This window comes from Pinus tabuliformis, chromosome Q, assembly GCF_031772625.1.
Source record: "Pinus tabuliformis cultivar Carrire ecotype Pingquan chromosome Q, CPIR1, whole genome shotgun sequence".
Lineage (NCBI taxonomy): Eukaryota > Viridiplantae > Streptophyta > Pinopsida > Pinales > Pinaceae > Pinus > Pinus tabuliformis.
Window position 1 is genome coordinate 1,363,212,947 of NC_142296.1, and position 24,832 is coordinate 1,363,237,778.

A 24,832-nucleotide genomic window follows, 5' to 3' on the forward strand; every position below is an offset into this window, starting at 1 on the left:
GACATGCTATCCTTGCTTCTTCCACATAGTCAAATTGTGGAATGGAAATAGCACATAATAAACCATTTGCGTCTTCCTCTTTCCTTGAAAGTGCATCTGCCAGAATATTTTGTTTTCCCTTATTATAGATCATTTCAAATCCATAACCCAACATCTTTGTGACCCATTTTTGTTGCTCTTCTAAAGATAGTCTTTGCACCAAGAAGTACTTCAAAATACCATGATTTGTTTTTACTTTGAATTGTCTTCCTATTAGGTATGGATGTCATTTCTTAACTACAAGTAATATAGCCAACATTTCTTTTTCATAGATGGGTTTGGGTAAGTTCTTTCCTTTAAGCTTGCTACTTTCAAAGGTAAGGGGTCTTCCTTCTTGCATCAAATTTGCATTGATGCCATGGCCTGAGGCATCACACTCCACAATAAATATTTTTGTGAAGTCACATTTCGCCAAGACGAGAGTCTTCAATCGCTTTGGTTGCTTCTTTAGTCCAATAAAAAACTTCCTTCTGCAATAATTTTATTAGAGATGTTATTTGACCATAATTCTTGATAAATTTGCGGTAATATCCCATCAATCCTAAGAATCCTCTATGTTTCTTCAAGGTATTTGGGATTGGCCATTCCATCATACCTTTGATTTTGTTAGGATCCATCTTGACACCATCGTGTGATACATCATACAATATGACCCAAATATTCCTCTTCTTGAACCCTATAGGCACAATTGGAAGGCTTTGCATATAGTTGTTGCTCTTCCAATAGTTTCAAGACCTTGTCAACATGTTGTACATGTCCTTCCCCAGATTTGTTGTAAATTAGTATGTCATCCAAAAATACTAGCATAAATTTTCCAAAGAAGGGTTTGAAAATAGAATTCATCAAGCTTTGAAATGTTGAAGTTGCATTTCTAAGTCCAAACGGCATAACCAAAAACTCATAATGATCTTCATGTGTTCTAAAGGTTGTTTGGGGAATGTCTTCTTGCCTCATTTTGATTTGATGATATCCAGAACGAAGATCCAACTTAGAAAAGAAAATTGCTCCATGTGATTCATTTAACAATTCATGAATGACAGGAATAGGAAACTTATCTTTGATATTTATTTTGTTGAGTTGTTTGTAGTCTCGATACATATGCCACAAACCATCATTTTTGATAACCATCATCATTGGTGGAAAGAACGCACTCTAGCTAAGGTTGAATGATGCTCGTCTCTAACATTTCTTAAACCATATGCTCAATCTCACTATTTTGTGCATGTGGGTATGCGTAAGGCCTAAATTTAGGTGGTACACTTCTAGGTTGCAAATGAATAGCATGTTCATGTTCTCGAACAAGTGGAAGACCGTAAGGCATTTCTCCAAACACCTTAGCATGATTGTTGATAATTTTTGAAGATCTACTGGCGTAGAGGATAGAGATATTTGAACATCTAATGAACACAATTTTGCAACTACACCTTGGTGTCCCTTTTTTAGCAATTTTGTCATGCTATTAGAGCTTATCACTTTACTGGGTTTCCCTTGGATACCTCTAAGCTCAATTTCCTTTCCTTCTAAGAAAAATCTTATGAAAAGATCTTGGAAATTAAGGGCCATTGTTCTCAATGATTGTAACCATTGGACCCCTAATACAACATCAACACCACCCATTTGGATTGCAATCATGGACTAACCAATAAATACTCCGGCCATATTCAGCATAATCTTATTGCATTTCCCCGAACAATTTATGGTACCTCCATTCGCAATCATCACTTGAAATTCCAGTGCTAGATATACAAAGCCTCTTAAAAAATTTGCCAATTTGTAATTGATGAAGTTATAGGTACTACTTGAATCAATCAATATTGTTACCCTTCCATCTTGATATATCCTTCCATCTTGAGGGTTTGTGGAGTCCTGATGTCGACAAATGCATGACAAGAGATTGTTGGAGTACTTTCTTCTAGCTCTAGATCTTGTGAAGTTATCGCTTCTTTATCATCTTCATCTTCACAATCGACATAGAATAATTTCTTCTCACTGCATTTATGCCCTTTACTATACTTGTTGTCATAGTTGAAACATAGTCCCTTTTCTCTTCTTTCATCCATTTGTTGAGGAGTCAACCTTGTTGATTTAGGAAAGGGAGCATGATTTTCTCTATAGTTATTAGCGACCAATTTTCTAGTTGGCATATTTTCACTGTCAACTTTCCTTGCCAAACTAAAAGCATGCTCTAGAGATTTAGGTTCAAAAGAGATGCACCTCATGTTGGATGCTTTCCTTTAAAGTACTCATAAATAGGTCTAACAAGTTATCCTCTGAAATATTCTTTACTCTGAGACTCAACCTTTGGAATTGTTGAATGAAAATTGTAATAGGACCTTTTTGTCAAAGGTTTACTAATTGACTAAAGAATGTGTTGCTCTTAATATCACCATAATTTGCTATCAATTCCTCTGTAAAAATGGAACAAGATATAGCAGAATCTTTTTTCATTCACAAAGTCATCGACACCATACATGTTGGTGTAGATCAAAGTATTTCTCCATCTAAAATATCAAATTTCCTCATATCAATCTTTGGAATGTAGTCGTTCCTTGGGCACTAATTTGAATCCCTGATGATGTGGATCTTGGACTAAAAATTCATGAATATAGTTTTGTGATTTAGAATTTGTGCTCTCCAATTGTCAAAGCATACTCCCCATATAAGATTGATTCTCAATGACATACTTCTCCTTATGTTCATGGTTTCCTTGTATCTCCGCATCTTTTTTAGAAAGGCTCTCAAAGAGAAGATTCACCATGGCAATCATAGATTTTTGTATTTCTTCCTTATTTTCATTCATCTTCATTTCTATTCCTTCCTTATTTTCATCATCTTCATTTCTATTCCTTCTATCTTCTTTTCTATTCCTTCCTTATTTTCATTTATCTCCTTTTCTATTCCTTCATTATTTTCATTCATCTCCTTTTCCATTTTTCTATTAACACTTTCTTGAGAACCTGAGAAATCCACATTTCTCAACATACTACCATCCATTTCATTAACTTTCTTCTCTAATAATGATAACCTAAATTCTTCATGAGTCAAAGATGGGCCTTCAATAGATTTAATTGGTGTAGTAGCTTTCTTTTGGAGGCATGTTGGAAAATAATAATAGCATTCCTCTTTATTACAACCAAAAAAATGGTACCTTATAATGAATAGTTAGGTCACTAGTAAGTTACGTACCTTAATTTGGAGAATATCATAATGGTTGTATCTCTAAGATTTGAGGCCTTCTGGATCAAAAAATTTGTTTTGTAATACTCCAATATGTAGTTTCTGCAATTCCACAAGTGTGAACTAAATTTGATGTGCCAACTGAAAGTTCTAGTAACTTTCCTAAAACTTGTTGATTCTTTTGATCTCTTCCCACGAGCAAACTTGTATAGCGTGCCACGTGTCCAATTCTTGAAATATAATTCTAGAACCTGAACCTTATGTACTTCTAAATGTATTCTAAATTTCTTGAAGATTTCACAGTCTGAAAATTTCCAGACAAGAAGATATAGCAAAATACCAGGATGACCTGTTTAAAATTTATTGCATGACATTTCACAAATCCTAACTTCCATAGGCTATATCTCCCAAAGTATAGCTACCAAATTCTGAAAATGGAACTAGATATTCCCCACGATGTCTTCTTAATATGGTCCAAGTTTCACTTTATGAAGCCTTATAGAAAAAAAGTTATAGAACAAATGCTAAACTGACTTGTTTAAAACTTAATTCTAGAGCGTACAAAAACCCTAACTTCCTTGGAGCATATCTCTGAAAATATAGTGAACCAAGAACTGTAACTTGGAAAAGATTGTTGGGGGTGTCTTTTTAATCTTCTCTAGGTTTCACCATTGGAAACCGTCCAAAAAACGTTAGAGAAAATGCCACAAGGACTCGTTTCAAGCAACAAAACCCTAGGATCAAGAGCTCTAATACCAAATGTTATGATCTTTATGCCTTAACAAGGATAAGAAACCAATACTTACAGTCCACTTCAAAGGGCAAACCTCTTTATACAATAAATACAATGAACAAAGACAATATTTGATAATCCTAAGACTAGGTCTCCTTAGTGTGTGTGTGTCTATATATATATATATATATAGGTGACAAAGGATACAATTATAATAAAATGTGACCATGATGAGTTCTATCATACATAACACTATAACAATAGAAATGTAATCACTCAATATATAGGGCTTAATAAGGGATTTTTGGGTTAACATGATGGTTATATAGGGCTTAACACCCTTGTTGCAATTAAGTGTAGTTAGCATGATGCTTATATTGGGTTAACAAAGACAATATTTGATAATCCTAAGACTAGGTCTCCTTAGTGTGTGTGTGTCTATATATATATATATATATATATAGGTGACAAAGGATACAATTATAATAAAATGTGACCATGATGGGTTCTATCATACATAACACTATAACAATAGAAATGTAATCACTCAATATATAGGGCTTAATAAGGGATTTTTGGGTTAACATGATGCTTATATAGGGCTTAACACCCTTGTTGCAATTAAGTGTAGTTGCACACAACAAGACATTAGAAGTGTTGAGCATCAGTGTTACAACTGTACACAATTAAATGAGACAGAAGAAGTACTTGACACCTTGCAAAAGGATATCCAATCTTCTTCTGATGCGTCTTGTCATGTGCCATTGGCTAACCATGGGTGGTTTTCCCCTATTTTGAGTATCATTTTAGCGGCATTGGTTCAAACTATTTCGCCAAATGGGATATACAAGTAGTTAACTTGCAAACATGGATAAGGCATTGTTATTGTATGTACCCAAATCCTAAGTATGAAAGGGTAGGTAATCATGGATGTGATAGTATAAATATATCTTATATAAGGGTGACATATGATAATCCCCTTTATAAGATATACAAGCCCTACTCGTGTCAAAAAATATATAACAATATAGGAGATATACAAAACACACATTCAATGAATGGGGAATTTGATTTGTAACAATTGGCATCGAAGTGATCTTCACACATTCGCATGCTAACACAAATATTGTTAAGAATCCCAAAAGACAAATGTGAAACTCACTGACAAATTTCAAAAAAAAACTATTGGAAAGAACTATGATAGTGGTGCAATTATGTGTGCTTTCATTTATTTTGAATACATCATTCTTGATGAATGTATTTCAAGATTTTTCCATTCTACCCTCTGTTGATGAATGGATTGGGTTGTAATAAATGTTCTAATCAAAGGTATTACCTTTGAAAATGATCATTTGTTGAGTTAAAGCAATAATCCCCTATATTGTCATTAAGTGTAGTTGTACATAATAAGACATTAGATGTGTTAAGCATTGGGTTCCATTCCAAACTTCTACTCACAAAAGCATGTTAACAAAAATCACTAATGACTAACTATCAATTTTAGCATCATCATAAACCTTCCTCATCACTACCCTACTAGTGCTCATAACCCTAGCCACTCCCCTAATGTTGCCATAGGAGAAAGGATGATACGGGAGGGGTCTATGCATGAACAACATAAAGGGAAGATGAGAGAACATGGATTTGTGACTGTTAGGGGGGAATTTATGTCTAGGGAAAGGGTGCCCCATAAGGCTTTAAGAGAATGGCAAAGGATCTCACAAAGCACGTGTCTCCTTGAAGAAAGGATGTCTCACTTTTTTACGATAGAGGAGGAAACAATAAGAACTTCGAAGGTGGGGAAAAGAGAGGGGGTTGTAGAGAAAGGAACAATCAAGTGGGATAGGGGTAAGAGTTGGGAGAAAATTCCCAAAGTTCATGTGTTTAAGGCTGTCTTAGGGACACAAAACGGGTGAGGAGAGGACTCAACCAATGTAGGAGTTTGGTATGGGAATCAAATACTCCCTATTAAGGAAGATGATAAGGAGGATACAAAGATGGAGAAAAATAGACAAGCATGGACACCAAGGGGAAGGGGAAAAGTGTCAAGTGTAGGAAAGAAACTCTAATTGGACAGGTCATAATTGACCACACCAGACTAGTCGAAACCCACTGAGTTAAGGTAGCAAGGAAGACCATTCATGAGCAACAAATCGCACAATTAGCCAACATACAAAAGGTCCAAAGGGTTTATGAAGTCACAAAATTATAGTGAAGAAGTTCACCTAAGGAACTGAGATATAGCTGCTGGAAAATCAAGTTAAAAAGTCAAGTATCTAGGAAGAAAGGAGCAAACCAAGTGAAGAAGAAAAGGACTCAAACTCTGCCCTAAAATCATTCACACATGCGAAAATCAAAACTACAGGAAGGGCGGAAAATTACAGAGCTAAAGTTGAAGCCAAAAATTATGTTGCAGAAGTACGAAATTAAGCAATTGAAGTTAATTTGAATTAGGTTGAATTTGTGAAGGATAAGGAGAAGTTGACTTGGTCTTGGAGGTGTCTTTGTCTTAGGTCTAAGTTCTTGGAATCCGTCATTTGACGATTCTATAAGAAGAGAAGAATTCCTGGGGGTTTTCCTCTCAAGGGAGAGGTTTTGGCCCTAGCTAGCATCCTATATCTTGTGTCCTCTTGTTCTATTGATCTTCATAGTTTGGTAGTTGTTTGATGATAAGAACACTATAATAATCAAGTAAAGAAGAAGCTAACTACAAGTACATCAAATTGAAGTAAAGAACTTCACAAGAAGTTATCAAAGTAAAGAGAAATCACCATAATCTAGTTGCCATTGATTTCTCAACATGGGATCAGAGCCAAGGTGACAAGAAGAGGCAACTTGAAGATCATTCAATTGAAGAAGGATACATAAGGGTCGAGCATAAGAAGAGCATCAAGAGAATCGAATCATCAAGGAAAACTAAGAGCATCAAGGAAATCTAAAGACCCTATCAACTTGAAGGAAGAAAACTCTCAGAAGAAGACCTCAAGCACCCTACCTCCATATCAATAGAACTCTACATACTTCAAGTATTCTTGGAAGCCTCCACATTCTACAATCATCAACCAAAGGAAGCAAGAAGAGAACTTTATCATCAAAATCAAAGTGATGTCCCTCACATTGAAGAAAGGATCACATCTCAAACATCTTTAAAGGAAGAGGAACATCTCTCCTTATATTGAAGAAGCAACATTGTCATTCTTGAAAGAGGATCATCATCAAGAAAGACATGTAGTGGAAGACATCATCATCAAAGAAGCATCTTCATTTGACAAGTACGTATTTTATATTTATGTCTCAATCTACAAACCAAATGACTTCTTTCTACAAGGAGAACAATAAACTTGTTTGGACCTCGAACTACCTTGCATGGAAGAAGAGAATATATTTAATTATCATGTAGAATGAAGTTATTGAATATGTAAAAGGCTCAATCTCCAAACCACCTCAAGAGCAATCTCAAGCACTATCAAAGAATATGAAAGGAGAAATAAGGGCGCAAAGGATCCTCATTGAGTCGATCAAAGATTCTCACATCCCCTATGTAGCAAAGTTGAAGACATCGAAAGATATTTATGACCAATTGTTGGAGTTGTTCTCTATAAGTACCGCAGGAGAAATAATATCTTTAAGAACCAAACTATACAAGATGAAAGTATCAAAGGAAGAAGGGGTAGCCTCATATCTCATGAAGGTATCTCAAATAAGAGATCAACTACAAGAGCTAGGAGAAACAATGTCAGATCCAGAGATGACCACTCTTGTACTCAATGCATTACCAGATGAATGGGGCAACTTTGTATCAAGCATCTATGGAAAGAAGGAAGCCACTCCATTTAGTGATCTGTGGTCATTATGTAAGATTGAAGAAACCAGATTAAAGGCAAAGAATGATGTTGGATCAAATGAGCAAACACAAGCATATGCAACTATGACAAGGAAGAAAGGGAAATTTGGAAAGTTTGAGCCTCGAAAGAAATTTCAAAAGAAAATTGACATGTCTAAGATTCAGTGTTATGAATGTAATTAATATGGGCACTTCAAGCGGAATTGCCCTAAACTTAAGAAGCGCGACAAGAAAACAAAGGAAAGAAGTGAAGCCCATGTGACTAGAGAAGCAGAAGAACCGGAAAAGAATTCAAAGAAGGAAGAAGTGAAAGATTTCTACTATTGAAGGTCTCTCACACATTTAGTTCATTTTCCATTTATAGAAGAAAGCATGTCATGGTAGGATGCATTACATGAAAAGATGCATTATAGCTAAATTGAAATAACATCATATTATGAGCATGAAAGGATAGTCGAAGTAACAGTTCGTATGATTGAAGCAAGTCATCTAGCAAGAATAGAAAGATAAGAGTTTGTCACACTTCATCATCATTAGAAAGAAGCATTTGAGAGAATAAGGATCATCAAGATCCTTCATTGGAATATTTTTTAAAAGGTTCACCTCTACTTAGAAGAAGCAAGTGTCACATGGATAGTCTATATTCCACCTAGTGTGGAATCCACAATTTAGAAGGATGAAGGTATGGTGACTAAAAAGTGCAGCATGACAAGTTAGTTGAAACATTTTCATCTTCAAGCAAGGAAAGGGACGCTGCTGAAAGAAGCCTAGCTAATCACATGAAGGAAGAGGTATGCATATATTTGTTAACTTTGATAGATGGATAAAGCTATGTCAACACTTAATTGCAGATACAATGATTAGAAGGAGCATGATTGAAGAAGAAGGGACTCTTCCTTATGCAGGATACATGAAGGCATAAATACAATATGCCTTGAACTCTTCTATATGATGACATCTTGAAATCAACATTACATGACCTCATGGAGAATATGATGTGGTTGTCAACCACTGTTCTTATGACAAAGGAACTATGTATTGAGATCTTGAGGAAGCAATAATATGAAGAAGCTAAAAGAAGAGTTCGTAAAGATGTATCTATAGTCACTTGAGATTAGATGAATATTCAACATCTGATAATAATAAGGATTAGTTATTACATCTCCATGAAGAAGTTATGAAGACCCTGATAAGTATGATGAAGAAGGAGAACCTTGATAGTAAATGTCTTAGAGATGGATTCGAATAGTATACAGGATGTTGATGTTGCTAAAGCAAATGTCATGATGAAAAGCCATCATGAAGAGGTAATTCTACTTTTTGATGTTCCTTTTTTATTTTTGACAGGATATGGTTGGATTGGAACAGGGCTACCGAAAGAGGGTTGTAGGAATTCACCTACAACTAGTACACATAAGATTGGATGGATGACTCTAAAAGGAACATCACTTGGAAGAGATAGTAGTATGAAGGATAGCCAGATGATGACAAAGGTGGTCACTTTCCAATGAAAATAAGGATGACATGACTATTGGTTAAAACACTGTTTCACTGAAGAGAAGTGGTGTAGAAGATTGTCAAAGCGCTATGAAGAAGTTATGAAGAAGATGGCTCCATGATGAAGAAGTTGAAGTTCATTGATGACATGATGATGCAAAAAGGAGGAGCCCTACAAGCAGCTGATAGTACCATGATCTCCACCGAAGAGCAGATAGTTGTTATTGGAAACAAGTCCCTAGTTAAGAGGGAGCTTGGGTATATTCGTTTTATAAGAATGAATAGGTCCTCCCTAGTTGAGAGGGAGCGATAGACACATCATTCTTGTCTTCACATTATAAAGAAAGAATGGAGGATTGGGTAAGCATCTGAGACTGACATCGATACTCTTTGAGGATGATGTAGGGCATCCAATAGGCAAGAGTAGTCGAAGAGGAGATTCCATGAGGATGTGAAATTCCATGATGGGAATGGCCCTAAAAGGGCATACCTTGTAAACATCCAAATGGGGTATGTGACTTGAGAGACAATGATGAAGGTGCCTATAAGTCATTCTCTCCCCAACATTGTGCTCTAATCTAGTGGAGAGATAGAGTTGTTAGTCAAGGCCTTGCCATATGACAATGTTGGTTGATATGATGAGATGCACTGATAGAAGTTGAGAAGATAGCTTATGATATGGCTTACCAATCTGACTCTTCTTATGAGAATCCTTCAATATGAGAATGTCCATGTACTATGTATGTATTATGAATACCTCCATAGTTAAGAGGGGGTGTTGAAATATGTAACTAGGTTCAATCTTCATAATGTCTTATGTACTATTGATTTTTTATGTAAAGAGAAAGAATAATAATTATTTATTATTATAGCATGGGTTTCATGCTCAAGGTCAATTCGTTTTAGGTCAAGCACCCATTGTGTGCTTCTAGGATGTAAAAAAGAGTCAAAGAAGTCAAAAGAGTCATTGTAATATGTAATAGACCCTATTGGGCATTTTGTAACATGTAAGAAGAATTTATTGTGAGTCAAAAGTATCAAAGTCACCCTCCAAGACCAAGTCGCCTGCAAGAAGACAAGTCGTGCTACAAAGGATGAAGTCGGCCTCAGTAGGGTTGTTCGAGCTTCATGAAAGGTATATATAAGTGTGCAATCAACCTCATTTGAAGGTGACATCCAAGCAAGTTCGTTCACAAAGAAAAGGAGGAGATAAAAGAAGGATGAGCGAAGGAAAGAACTAAAGGAAGAAGAACCGAAGTTATCAATTTGAATTTTTGTGTCTATCCTATCACACGTCTAGACTGCAGCGAGCGTTTCTGAAGTCACAAAATTATAGTGAAGAAGTTCACCTAAGGAGTCGAGATATAGCTGTTGGAACATCAAGTTAAGAAGTCGAGTATCTATGAAGAAAGGAGTGAACCAAGCGAAGGAGAAAAGGACTCAAACTCTGCCCTAAAATCATTCACACATGCGAAAATTAGAACTGTAGGAAGGGCCAAAAATTACAGACCTGAAGTTGAAGCCAAAAATTCTATTGCAGAAAGACAAAATCAAGAGATTGAATTTAATTTCGTCCTTAGGTTGACTTTGTGAAGGATAAGCTCCTCAAGGAGAAGTTGACTTGGTCTTGGAGGGGTCTTTGTCTTGGGTCTAAGGTCTTGGAATTCGTCATTTGAAGATTCTATAAGAAGAGAAGAATTCTTGCGAGATTTCCTCTCTAGGGAGAGGTTTTGGCCCTTGTAAAAGCCTATATCTTGTGTCCTCCTGTCCTACTGATCTTTATAGTTTGGTAGTTGTTTGATGATAAGAACACTATAATCATCAAGTAAATCAAATTGAAGTAAAGAACATCAGAAGCAGTGATTAAAGTAAAGATAAATCACCCTAATCTAGCAGCTAGATGCCATTGATTTCTCAACACAAATTAACCCTGGAAAAACCCCATAGCCTCTTGGGGAAAACCAGTCTTCTAAGGAGGAGATTTATTTGCTTCTTCAGAGAAATTTTTACAACAGAAATATATAAGAAGATTAACTTATCTCATCCGATCAAGGAGTTCTATCGAGATCTTCTATTCACTGTGATTTTAGCTGATGCCTTTTATGCTTTGTCAGCTCTCCTACGCGAATTGATAGGTGTCTAACTACTCCTTATACTCAGTGATTCGAGTCTCTTCAACTGTCCCAAAATGCCATAAAAATCAGCCTTATTTTTCCCTGTATCACAAGATGGTATCTGCATTTAATACTCACTCCTGAACAGACCCATTTTCTACTTTGATACACGAACTGAACAGCTAAGAGAACAGCTCATGAAATCCACAGATAACTCCCCAAAAATCTCGTACATCGAGTCCTAAATTAGCATTTGGAACACACTCTGACAACTTGTATGGTTCTCATGGGTTCCCTCTTTACGCAGACTCGAGAATCTCTCTGTGTATGGTGAGAATCTTGTTGACAAACTCAGTAATTTGAGTTGGCTATTGAGATAATCACTGGAACAATTTCGATCTGTGTGCAATCAATGGAACTACTTAAATTTCAGCTCCCCATCTCTGCTTTGACTCGGCCTTCAAGAAAATCGATTGTTGTAGCTTCTCTTCTTCGGTTGTAGCATATTTCCAAAGCTTCTCCTCCTTAGTCAAGTTGTTCTCTCTTCTCAACGTACTTATGAGAATAATGAGCCTCATTTTCCTTTTCGCCTCCCTTTTGTCTTCTCCATAAGATAGGAATCATATCCCTAAAATCTAATGGTTGAGATTTAATCTCAAGCCATTAGTTCAATGGCTAGGATCAATCCCCCACTCGACCCTGCATACATGTGGTCCCCTTCTTTATTAAGACTTTGTAGTACTTCTAATGTTTTAGTACCATGGTCACTGTTTCCTTATAAAGTCACTTTACATTATAAAAGTCACTTTAATAAAATAAAGTGTACTTGGTACTTTTTCACATAAAGTAACTTTTAAATCACATGCAACTTTAATAATAAAATACCTGGTACATCTCCACATAAAAAGTACATTAGTCCCCTTGATATTAATAAACTCATAATATCACTTAGACAAAAGGTGATTTATGTGTCTCCCTAGGCCAAAAGGAGAAAAGCCTAGGAAACACCTCCTTCGTACATTTTCAACATTGGTAAGGAGGAATCGAATGACTACACACATGCCCTCTTTCCCAACAGCCATAACTTATTCTTGGGAATGCTTAAGCTCAATCAATTGAAAATTGAAATCTCATGAGGTCAATATCCAAAAAGATGGCAGTCTCTTAGCCCAGATGGCTCTATGAACATAGGAAAATTAGTGCCAACCCAAGCACCTTCAATGCTAATGTCCCCACAATGAGCCCCCACCTAACGAGCTTATCATTTGGATGGCCAAGGAAGAAACAACCCAAGACGGGAGAAGTCTTGAAAAATTGATATGAGATTCCGAACACCACCCACTTGCTCTTTTTCCAAATGGCCATAACTTCTTCCTAGGAATGCTCAAGCTAAATCAACTGAAATTCATAGACTCTAACATCTAGAAAGATCTACAGAGAGAGAGGATAGTAGTCTCCTAACCTAGAGGGCTCTAAGAACGGAGGAAAATTGCTACCAAAAAGTTGCTCAATTACATAGGGTCCTAAGAAGTAAATGGGGTGAATCATGCACCCTAAAGTTGAGCTCTCGACGCCACCTAAGGTGTTCCTATAAGATTTTGGCCTATACCACCTCATCAACTTCAACTAGTGAGAGGGATTTGTTTATTCTAACAACCTATACCCAAGAGTTAAGAGATTATTGCTCAGCTTTGGTTTCTTTGTTTAAGTAATACCTATTCAGACATAATCTCCTCTTGCATGTTTTAAGGTCTAAAATTTCATATGCAGTTTGGAGTTCTTGAGCAAGATTTGGAGATGTAAAATTTCCTAATATTTCATTTCAACTAGTTTTGCTTCATATTGAGGTTGTCGAATTCCACTTCCACCACCATGTTTATTAAATTAGTGACCTCCCATTATGGTCTAATGTTTTTAAACTTGACTCTACAATATTTCCAAGATAATTTTTAGTGTGTGATGCCCAGATGGAGAAATTTGCTAGGGAAGAGGATGACATGTCGACCATACGTACGGAGTTGTACTTAATCAATTGCTTTTTGTCCACCAAGCCTTGCTCGTAAATCTTCATTGGCATAGAGAATAATAAGCCATCGAGACATAGGCATTGTATAATAGTGCCTCTAAAGAGAAGGTTCATAGTGAACTATTCGAACTATTCAAGAGATGGTGGGGAGGAAGGAGGGAGGGAAGGGAGGTTGAGGAGCCCCAAGGAAGTTTGGGAGGGCAAAGAAGTGTTGTTCGGGCCCTAGACTAATACGAGGGAAAGCAGCGAGACAAGCAAAAGGGTAAAGTAAAAGTTACAAGGGAGTATGGGATTGACAAGGGTGTGATTGAGAATTCTAAAGCAAGTCATATGAGCTAGGGAAATTAGATAGAGGGTCAAGGAGATTGGGGAGGAAGAATGGGAGTGTTGGGAGGAGCATGGAGGAGAGGGTGAGGAGCAATGCAGGAGAAAGGTGTTGAACAGGGAGGATGGAGAGGATGGCAGGGATCTCAAGGCATTGTTAAGGATGATGGGCAAAGGATCAAGGAGGAATGCATGGATGCAAAGTTAACTTGGGGGAATCCCTAAATGATCATCATATCAGCAATTCATTTGTTGTGTGTTGCTGGGAGTGGGACTAGTTTGAACTTTGCAGAGCCTTGTTTCAAAGCTACCATGGGCCTTGTATGTCCAATGTATTAAGCTATAGAGATCTTTAAGTGAGATTGCAATAGAAAACACCAAACCCAATTTTGGTTTGTATGTATTAAATGTCAAATATAAAAAAATATGCATTTCCCTTTAAACAAGGCAAGAACTGTTTCAGATGGCAAAGAATAATTACTTTTTTTCAACTGAAAAATTTTACACCATGTTAATTTTATATAGCAATGGTATGTTCTATGCTTAAGAGCAATTTACTTCAATTTTCTTTTTAGCCCAATGTCAATTTCCAGATTAGCAATCACATCAACAGTAAATGCAGATAGAACATAAATAAAACAGTAGAAGACAAGCCAAGACAAGAGGAGACAAGATATGGCACCAGCCAGGGATAAAACCCAATCTGGGGAAACCCTTTGATCAATTCTTCTTATTATTCTTCAAAAGTTCAACAGAGAGAGAGAGAGAGTACAATATGCAATATTCACTTGCCCAATCAAAGTGAAATCTGTCCAAACAAACAGCAGCTACAGAAAGCCCTAACCATAAAGTCAACGTGGTCAACAGGGCAGAATTTGACCTCCAAAACAGCTCGGTCAAACCCAGTCAACTCGGCCTCCAACAGTCATCCGAATCAGCCCAAAACAGTCCCAAAAAACTCAATCAAACTTGGTCAACGATGTAGTCAAACCCTTCTGCGGTCAAGTTGTTCAAACAATGCGGATTGCCTTGATTTCTATGCCCAAATATGTGGCCTACCCAAACAGAAATTATCCCACCAAGATTGCAGTCAAACAAGGTCAATGCTGCTAGTCAAACTTCCCATTCGAACAACACTAAAACAGAGAATCTGTCTTCGTCGCATGTGTGGGGAGAGAGAGAGGAGCCCAGAAATCATACCCAATCAGATGAGGAGAGAGAGATGTATGAGAAAATGAGTGATGTCCAAATGAGCCAAGGCACCTTCTATTTATATGCAAACGTTGAGGATGAATAGACATGACTATTGGGCTTCTACGCCTACATTAGATTGTTGGCCGACCTTGACTTTTTGTCCATAAACAAAATAAATTCATAATTCCATTTGTACATGTCAGAATAAGATGATCTTTATATCAATCCTACACCTCTCGGAGAGAGGAATCCAATAAAATATCACCTGCATCATATGAGTTGTCCAAGGTGGAGTTTGGCCCTAGTTGCCAAATTTAACACACCAATTCATGGTGATGTTATCACTATACATTTTACAAAAGCGTGGAAAAAAATCACCTAAAATATGGATTATCACTATCTGTCGCTTTATATATATAAATAGTTAGATACCATAACATAGAGATATGCATTGGAGATATGCAATTGAATTTGTAACAGTTAGACTTGGAAAGCTCCAATAGACTATTCAGACAGTAAGGTACCATAAATGGTAGATTTAGACTATCCCATGAAAACTAAAAGCCCGGGGGTAGAGTCAAACTGTTAAATTATGGTATGTTCTATGCTTAGAGCAGTTTACTTATTTTTCTTCCTATTAGCCACAGATTAGCAATCACATATACATTAAGTAAAGTGTAGATAGAACATTAAATGATCAACAGAAAACATGCCAACACAAGAGACAAAAGATGTGGCGGCTAGCCAGGGACAAACCCCAATGCGGGGAAACCCTTTGATCAAATCTTCTTTTGTCTTCAATAGTTCAACAGAGAGATAGTACAAAATCTGCATTCTGTAATTTTATATCAGCAGCAGCAAACCCTAGATCAGCAAAGTCAAACTTGGTCAAACTAGCTAAAAGTGACCTCTAAAATACTTGGTCAATTTCTGGTCAACTTGTCCTCAAATAGCCTAAAGAAACAGCCCTTGAACAGCCCCAAAAGTTCAGTCAATTTGTAGATTTTTGAAGTCAACTTGCAACCCTAAACTAGGGAAGCCAACACCGGTCAAATCAAAGGTCAGATCACCTCGATTTTCGTGCCAAAAATTGTAGCCTGCCTAGGAGAGGCAACCACAACCAATCCGCACTTCAGGAAGGTCAACACTTGGTCAATGTTGGTCAAAGAGATGACCTTCTGCCCTAGCGTCCTCCTTTTTGCGCCTTCCTTTGCCCTAAGACGTCTTCCTTTCAGCCACACGTGTGAGAGAGAGAAAGGCTCCTTTTATGCGTAGGAGAGAGAGAGAGAAGTTGAGTGAATTGAATTGTCCAAATGAGGAGAATGCTCCTTGTATTTATATGCAAACGTTGAGGTTGAATAGACATGATTGTTGGGCTTCTGAGTCTACATAAGTTTGCTGGCCGACCTTGACAATTTGTCCATAATCAAAATAAATTCATATCTCCATAAATTTTTATCGAAATCGAATGATCTTTAGATCAATCCTACACCTCTCGATGAAAGGAATCTACGAAAAATATCAGAAGCCATAAATAAGGTGATCCACATGGAGTTTGGCCCTAGTTTCCAATTTTAACACTCCCTCTCAACTAGGGAGAACTTCATCTGCAATCCGTCAGACCGTCGTTGCTATCCGTCCATCAAATGCACTGTCATGTACAGCTTGACCCCACTCTGCTCTGCTCTGCTCAAACTATTAAGAACAAGAAATGATCGAGGATGTATCATACCATCCTCCACTGACCCGAAGTCAGTCTCAAAGTGTAAACCACTCTCACTGATCCCAAATCAGTATCATTGATCCCAGATCAATGGAGGTCATCCTAGCATAGGGAGTACGATAGATACAGTGATGAGTCCATCGATAGTACTACTATGGTCCATATCCTCATTTCCCTACTCATTGATCAGATGAGAGGTACTTCCCATGAGTCCCAGACTGCATGGGTAGGATGCCTCGATAGGAGAACTAATCATCCTGTCCACAAGAGAACGAATCATCATGTTCAATGGATGCCACGAAGAACTAATCATCCTGGCCTACAAAAGAACTAATCATCCTGCTCCACAGTCGCCACGGAGAACGAATCATCCTGGCCCACAGGAGAACTAATCATTCTGTTCCACAGTCGCCACGGGGTGTCACAGGGGAAGGTTGAACCTTTACCCTGTACATAGTGCACCACCAGGGGATGGTGAGTCGCCCTGTGGTCACATGCCGCTCCAAGAAGTACCTCGCACCCCCCTGGAGCTCTCAGAGCTCAATACATCATACTCGACCCTCATAAGAGGGTCTCTGAACGACACCTAGTCGTTCTCGAAAAGTCGGGAATTTGAACTTTCCTAGGGGTCTTGTCAAAATGTCGGCGACCTGTTCATCTGTATCGATATGTTGGAGCCTTATTGCTCCTCACTGCACCATATCTTGAATATAGTGGTACCTAATATCGATATGCTTGGAGCGATCATGAAATACGGGATTTTCTGATAAACAGGTCCCACTCTGGTTGTGACACAGAATCACTGTGGTATCCAATGTAAATCCAAACAGCTCACTGAAGAGCTTTCGCAAGCAGCCTACCTCACAGGAAGCCATGCTAGCAACAATGTACTCTGCCTCGGCGGTGCTCAAAGCCACCGACTTCTGCTTCCTGCTCATCCAGGATATCGAGGCAGATCCCAAAGAGAAACAGCACCCGAAAGTGATTTTTCGGTCCATCACACTGCCTGCCCAATCAACATCAGTATACCCAAGTAGTCTCACATCTCCAGCAGTGTATCTCAACCCATGAGTGATTGTGCCACGAAGATATCTCAACAGATTCTTGGCACCAATCCAATGTGAGTGCTGAGGCTCAACCATGTGTTGACTCAATGTGTTGACTGCAAAGCATATACCGGGACGGGAGTTCACCAAGAACATTAATGCTCCGACGAGTTGACGATACTCGGTAGCATTTCGTAAAACAAGTCCGGCAGCACTACCACTTAACTTCTTGAAGTCATGCTCCATCGGGGTAGTTACAGGCTTTCAGTCCACCATGCCGAATCTCTCCAATATCTTCACCACATATTTTCTTTGAGATAGGAAAATCTCCCCTGGTTTCTGCCAGACTTCCAGTCCTAGGAAATAATGCATAAGTCCTAGGTCTTTCATCTCGAACTCAAAAGCCAGCTCCCTCTTGCATTCATGAATGAGAGGGTCTGCACCTGTTAGAAAGAGGTCATCAACATATAGCACCAGTATGAGAGGCTTGTCATCTATAAGCTTAAAGTAAAGGTTAGGGTCGGCTTCACTCCTAGTGAATCCCAACTTCATCAAGTAGCTATCGATCCTCTCATACCATGCTCGGGGTGCTTGCTTTAGCCCATAGAGGGCCTTCTTCAACCTACACACATGAGATTCTCGATCATAAATCTCAAATCCTTCAGGTTGCTCCACATATACCTCTTCTTTGATCGGACCATGTAAGAAAGCAGTGTTGACATCCATCTGATGTAGGTTCCATCCTTGCGAAGCAGCAAGGGCTATGATCGAGCGGATGGTGGTATATCAGGCAACAGGTGCAAATATCTCGTCATAGTCTATACCTTCCTTCTGGGAGAAGCCACGAGCGACAAAACGAGCCTTATACTTTTCCGCACTTCCATCAACTACATGCTTTATCTTGTAAAGCCATTTTGAAGTGACAACTGCTTTGTCCTGGGGTCTGGGGACCACATCCCAAACATCATTTTTCATAATGGACTCATATTCCTCGGTCATAGCATCCTTCTATACTTGATGCTTAACGGCATCTGTGAATGATGAAGGCTCATTTTGGATGATTGTGCTCATGATGGTCAAGTATCCCTGATACCTATTTGGCTTCTTACTTTCACGGAAGGTTCCTCGGGGTGCAATGTGTCCTTCAGCATCATCAAGTGCCCCCCTAAGCCATGAAGGCCTCTTCCTAGAAGAGGAAGGCTCTTGCGGAGGAGGATCAATAGGATCCAAAGGTTCTTCCACATCGGGCATCGTCTCATCTTCTTTTTCCTTCGGTTCCCTGGTGTCAGCTTCTTTAGATCCCCTTAAAGTAAGAAGATTGTCTACCTTGCTAAGAGCCATATCTTCGTCAAAGGTGACATCATGACTAGTCTCGACTTCCCTTTGACCAGCTACATAGATTCTATAGCCCTTAGTATTTTCACTATAGCCCACGAAGATTCCTTTCTTTCCAGATGCACCCAATTTATTCCTTTTTTTTCTTTAGGCACATGAAAATATACAGGGCTTCCAAAAATTCTAAAATGAGATACGTCAGGTTTCTTACTGATGAACATTTCTTCGAGAGTCTTGGAAACCAATGCTTGATGAGGGCATCAGTTTTGTACATATACGACGGTATTTGCAGCTTCAGCCCATAGAAATTTCAAAAGTCGAACAGCTTCCACAATTGTACAATTCTTCCTTTCCGCCACACCATTTTGTTCAGGAGTATATGGTGTAGTAGTCTCCCTCTTAATGCCAGCCTCTTTGCAAAAGTCATGAAACTCATTGGATTCATATTCAATCCCATTATCAGTCCTTAAGATCTTGATCTTCTTTTCGGTTTGATTCTTGATCAAGGCTTTGAAGTGTCGAAACCAGGACAACACTTCAACCTTCTTTTTCAAGAAGTATATCCAAGTCTTGCGAGAATAATCATCTATAAAAGTGAGGTAATATAAATATCCTTCCAAGGAGTTCACAGGCATCATACCGAATATGTCTGAGTGAACCAAATGCAATATATCGGAGGTCTTGCTTTGGCTCGAGGGGAATGGTCCCCTTTTGAGCTTCCCTTCAGCACATCCAGGACATACACCTTCTTGCTCTAATCTGAACTCGGGCATCCCGGTCACCATTTTTCTTACATCGGGTAGAGCTTTATAATGAAGGTGAGCAAACCTCCGATGCCATAGTTCGGACTAAAGAGATCTGTCACAAGACATGACACCTAACGGACTTCCACCGACCTGATATAATGAATCAACTCGAAATCCAAGAGTAAAAGCATCTTTAAAGTTCTTTTTCCATACACGTACCTTGCCATCGCTGAAGGTCACCTTGTAGCCTTTGTCTTCCATTGTCGAAATGGACACCAGGTTCTTTTTGAGATCAGGTACATATAATACATCTTGTAAGTGGATGGTATTACCCTTATTCAATTGAAGAGTGACATTTCGTACGCCTTTCATGAGATATTTTGAATTATCTCCAAGAACAATTTCCAGGTTGGTTTCCTTCTCTATCAGATTATAGAGAGCTTCTTTGTGACTAGTGATGTGCCTTGAGGCACCACTATCAATAAGCCAATTTCCCAGCGAGTCCGAAGGAGCAGTAGTAGATAGAGCTGCTGGTAGATAATATTCATCTTGCTTATTGTTAACAGTGTTAGATTCATACTTGGAATTTCTTGCCTTCTTGAATGGTTGTCCTCTTCCTTGATTTTCGGCACTTCTTTTACCTCTGCCATTTGACCTGCCATTCCTTTGATTGCCTTGAGAGGGATTTTGATCATCGTCCCGGTGTGAGTCCCTTTTATCAGGGCACTCCCTTGCATAGTGACCCGTTTTATTGCAATTGTAACATCGTCCTTTTCTTCCACCCTTTGGTCCAGCCTTTCCTTTGAATTTAGCCCCGGAATTGTTTCTTCTTTTAGTATGAGAAGAAAAGGCAGAGGGATGACCTTTGAGTATGGGCATTTATTGCTCTTCCATCCTCGTTTCTTTTGAATGCATCTGGCCATTAATTCCTCAAATCCAGGAATTACGTTATTATTAAGAAGAGTAGTCCTGAACATATACCATTCAGATGGTAGACCTCCAAGAGTTGTGAGTGTCAATTCCCTGTCCAGAATTACTTCCCCAATGGATAGGAGATCGTTCTTGATCTCGGTGATCCTTAAGAAATATGCTTGCATACTCTCATCTTTTCCCTTCTTAATTTCCTTCAGCTTATTTCTAAGAAACAAGACTTGATTTGCATCATTAACTTTAAATAAACTCACCAGTCTATTGTGGATTTCCTTGGAGGTGTTCAGCTCAGAAACATAAGCCACCAAGCGCTTGGCGATAGAGTCCCATATGATCTTCCTTGCTTTGACTTCTCCCTTGGTCCATTTGTTCCTAGCAGCAGCAGATGCATTTGATGGAGGCTCAACAATCCCGCCTCTCACATGGTCCAACACTTCCTGCTCTTCTAATGTTAGATCGAGAAACATCTTCCATCTGTGATAGTCAAAGTTCTCACAGAGTTTGTCTTCAGCAGGGAAGTGTGTTGAGGACCCCATGATTTCTTTAAGATAGCCTTGCCAACCTTCTCATCGGTGATTGCTCTTGCTCTTGCTCTTGCTTGGGCTTTGTCTTCACCTCAGCTCTGATACCATGTTAAATTATGGTATGTTCTATGCTTAGAGCAGTTTACTTAATTTTCTTCTTATTAGCCAAAGATTAGCAATCACATATACATTAAGTAAAATGCAGATAGAACATTAAATGATCGACAGAAAACAAGCCAAGACAAAAGACACAAGATGTGGCGGCTAGCCAGGGACAAACCCCAATGCGGGGAAACCCTTTGATCAAATCTCCCTTTATCTTCAATAGTTCAGCAGAGAGAAATAGTACAAAATCTGAATTCGGTAATTTTATATCAGCAGCAGCAAGCCCTAGATCAGCAAAGTCAAACTTGGTCAAACTAGCTGAAATTGACCTCTAAAATACTTGGTCAATTTCCGGTCAACTTGTCCTTGAACAGCCTGAAAAAACAGCCCTTGAACAGCCCCAAAAGTTCAATCAATTTGCAGATTTCTGAAGTCAACTTGCAGCCCTAAACTAGGGCAGTGAACACCGGTCAAACCAGAGGTCAGAGCACCTAGATTTTCATGCCAAAAATTGCGACCTGCCTAGAAGAGGCAACCACACCCAATCCGCACTTCAAGAAGGTCAACGCTTGGTCAACATTGGTCAAAGAAATGACCTGCTGCCCTAGCGTCCTCCTTTCTGCGTCTTCCTTGCCCTAGGACGTCTTCCTTTCGGCCACACGTGTGAGAGAGAGAAAGGCTCCTTTTATGCGTAGGAGAAAGAAAGAAGTTGAGTGAATTGAATTGTCCAAATGAGGAGAATGCTCCTTGTATTTATATGCAAACGCTGAGGTTGAATAGAAATGATTGTTGGGCTTCTGAGCCTACATAAGTTTGCTGGCCGACCTTGACAATTTGTCCATAATCAAAATAAATTCATATCTCCATAAATACTTATCGGAATCGGATGATCTTTAGATCAATCCTACACCTCTCAATGAGAGGAATCTAAAAAAAATATCAGAAGCCATAAATAAGGTGATCCACATGGAGTTTGGCCCTAGTTGCCAACTTTAACACAGACCCTAATAAAAAGATGATCCAAGTTCATTTTGATTTGTGCGTAAATGAGACATTATTAAAAATACCATAGTTCTCCATCAACTACTACACTATTAACCTTTGAAAACTAAGGAATGCTGGTCAAGAACTCACAGAGAAAAACACATGAAATCAATTAAAGTCCATTGAAGTACCAATTAGAACCTTCTCTACTATGTGTCCATCACTTTACATAACACAGCCAATTAGGCCATTTCTAGAAGCAAACATAATAGAAATGATCACTGAAGCAATATGCAATGAATTTAGAATAAGCTATGTTGATAGTCAAAAATATTGTTTTCAGACATAACAAGCTGCCCAAATCAAGCCAGGCTAAAAAGAGTTCGATTTGAAAGATAAAAGAGCACAAACCTCAACATGCCCATGCCAGCAGAATTCCACCGTTGAGCAGTAAATGGGCCCGCTGATATGATATTTTCAGACTGATTTTGAGACAATGCATCAGCTCCTGCATTTATATGCCTGACCAGTTGTTCACCTTCCACCAACTGGTGCCCAACAGTTGAATTTGCAGGTGTCCTGGAGCTACCTGTGAACAGTGGCCTTCTACAGGTTGGACATGAGTATGTCTCTCCAAGGCCTTGGTCCAACCTGAAAACATTTTTTAGATCTATCAGAAGAACCTCTATTGCATCCTTATCAAATTAATGGGAAGGACAATCACAACAAAGTACTACACAAAATCTAGCTTTTCAATCAAATATATCAAACCAGAAAGGAGTGAACATTTCAAAATCAATCCACATGAAACCCATGCAAGGTGAAGTACAGGAAACCCAAGCTGCATTTCCAATTCTTCCTCAGTCATGGCATCTTCTGCATTAAAAAACTTCTTGCTTTATTATTAGTAATCCAAATTTTTCGGTTTCTCTTGGGTGGTTGGGAGGAATGATGGGTATCCTCCCCACCTAGGTTCAATTCCCATGAGTGACATGTTGAGGTCTTACCAAGTAGTTTGCTGTAATGACTTTAAGCCTTGTCTGATTAATCCCAAGTGGACAGAACAATGTATATTCCTCCAATGGAATATAAAGATATTTCTACAAGCGGCTTATCTTAGTAATTCATTTGCTTAATATCTACTGCACTCAGACACATTAATGAAGACATTTATTATGTGGAAGTCTGTACCTATTTATATGTTTATGATGACAATAGTTACATGATCCTGTTTCGTTTGCTTAATATATACTGTACTCAGGCACAGTAATGAAGACATTTATTAAGTGGATGTTTGGACCTATTTATATGTTTATGATGACAATAGTTATGTGATCCTGTTCGTAGATGTAATTAACATGTTAAATTTTGGCACATGGATGTGTAGATTTATGTTGTGAATGGATAACAAATGCAAGGCCCCGTGTGTCCAAATCAAGTGGGATCTTTGCTCTCCAAGCCCCCTGTTTTCTCAAAACTGTTTTGTGTTGCTTACCAACAGGACAGACCTCACAAATGGACTTTAACACCTTAAATGCTTGGAAGGATTTCACCTATTTTCATCTCCACCATGAGACCATGGAAAACACCCATCATCAAGTATGTGGAACTTGTGAGAGAACACCCAGGAGGGATCAGAGTTTGTGAGTGGAGATATGAATGAAGAGGAGAAATGCAAGGCAGTGGGTAGAAGGAATGAACCAGACGCAGGTGGTTTAGATTTATGATTTTTTAATCTTTCAAAAAATTGAACCTCAACAAACACAGTGCACAAAACCGGATTTCAAGTGAATTTATTTATTTTTTAAATTTGAATTGAAATTCAGCTTGAAATTCCCCTTGAATTTCGGCAAACTAATTGAGTGAATCTTAGTGAATTTCAAATTTGAGCCTTGAAACTCGCCAAACCTGATAACTTAGCAAGTAAAGAGGACATTACACACACACACACACAAAACACATACACACAATCTCTTTAATCTACAAGTTAATGATATGATTACCCTAGCTGCTGGTCTCAAGAGATTGTAGAGACAACTGGATGGCCTTTTCCATGTTTGTGATCTTTGAAAACTGACAATTAACCCACATAAGACTTAAGGTTATGAACTTCAAAGCATCACATTAGGCTTTCTTCCTACCACTTTCAGTTCAAGGGTGTACACATCAAGATCTCCACAACATACCTATATTTGGGAGTTCATTTTGTGGGGCCTCGATTCAGTGTTAGACAGGCCTTCCTACCTAAACTCAGTAAGGGATATGACTCCCTTACCCTTCTTGAGAGTTGACGCTTTTACAGTCACTTCAAGGTCATCTTGTACAAAGTACACCTCCTAGACACAATCATTACATCCATCTCTATAACTATCACCAATAATTTCCTCCTGAATCTCTAATTGATTCTATGAAATCCTCATCCCTAACTTATATCATCGTCCTCATCTTCAATTCATTTGTAAACATTAAGTGTTGTCTACTTCATATAATT

At 38.5% G+C, this 24,832-nt stretch overlaps 1 protein-coding gene across 1 annotated transcript in view; it reads right to left on the reverse strand.

The window, feature by feature from the left end:
* LOC149224986 (E3 ubiquitin protein ligase RIN2-like) overlaps positions 1–24,832 on the reverse strand; it is a 138,459-nt gene that overhangs the window by 19,330 nt on the left and 94,297 nt on the right. The window contains exon 11 of the mRNA XM_089386384.1: positions 22,753–22,992. Within this exon, the coding sequence (XP_089242510.1) occupies positions 22,753–22,992 (240 nt within the window). The remainder of the gene's footprint in view (positions 1–22,752; positions 22,993–24,832) is intronic.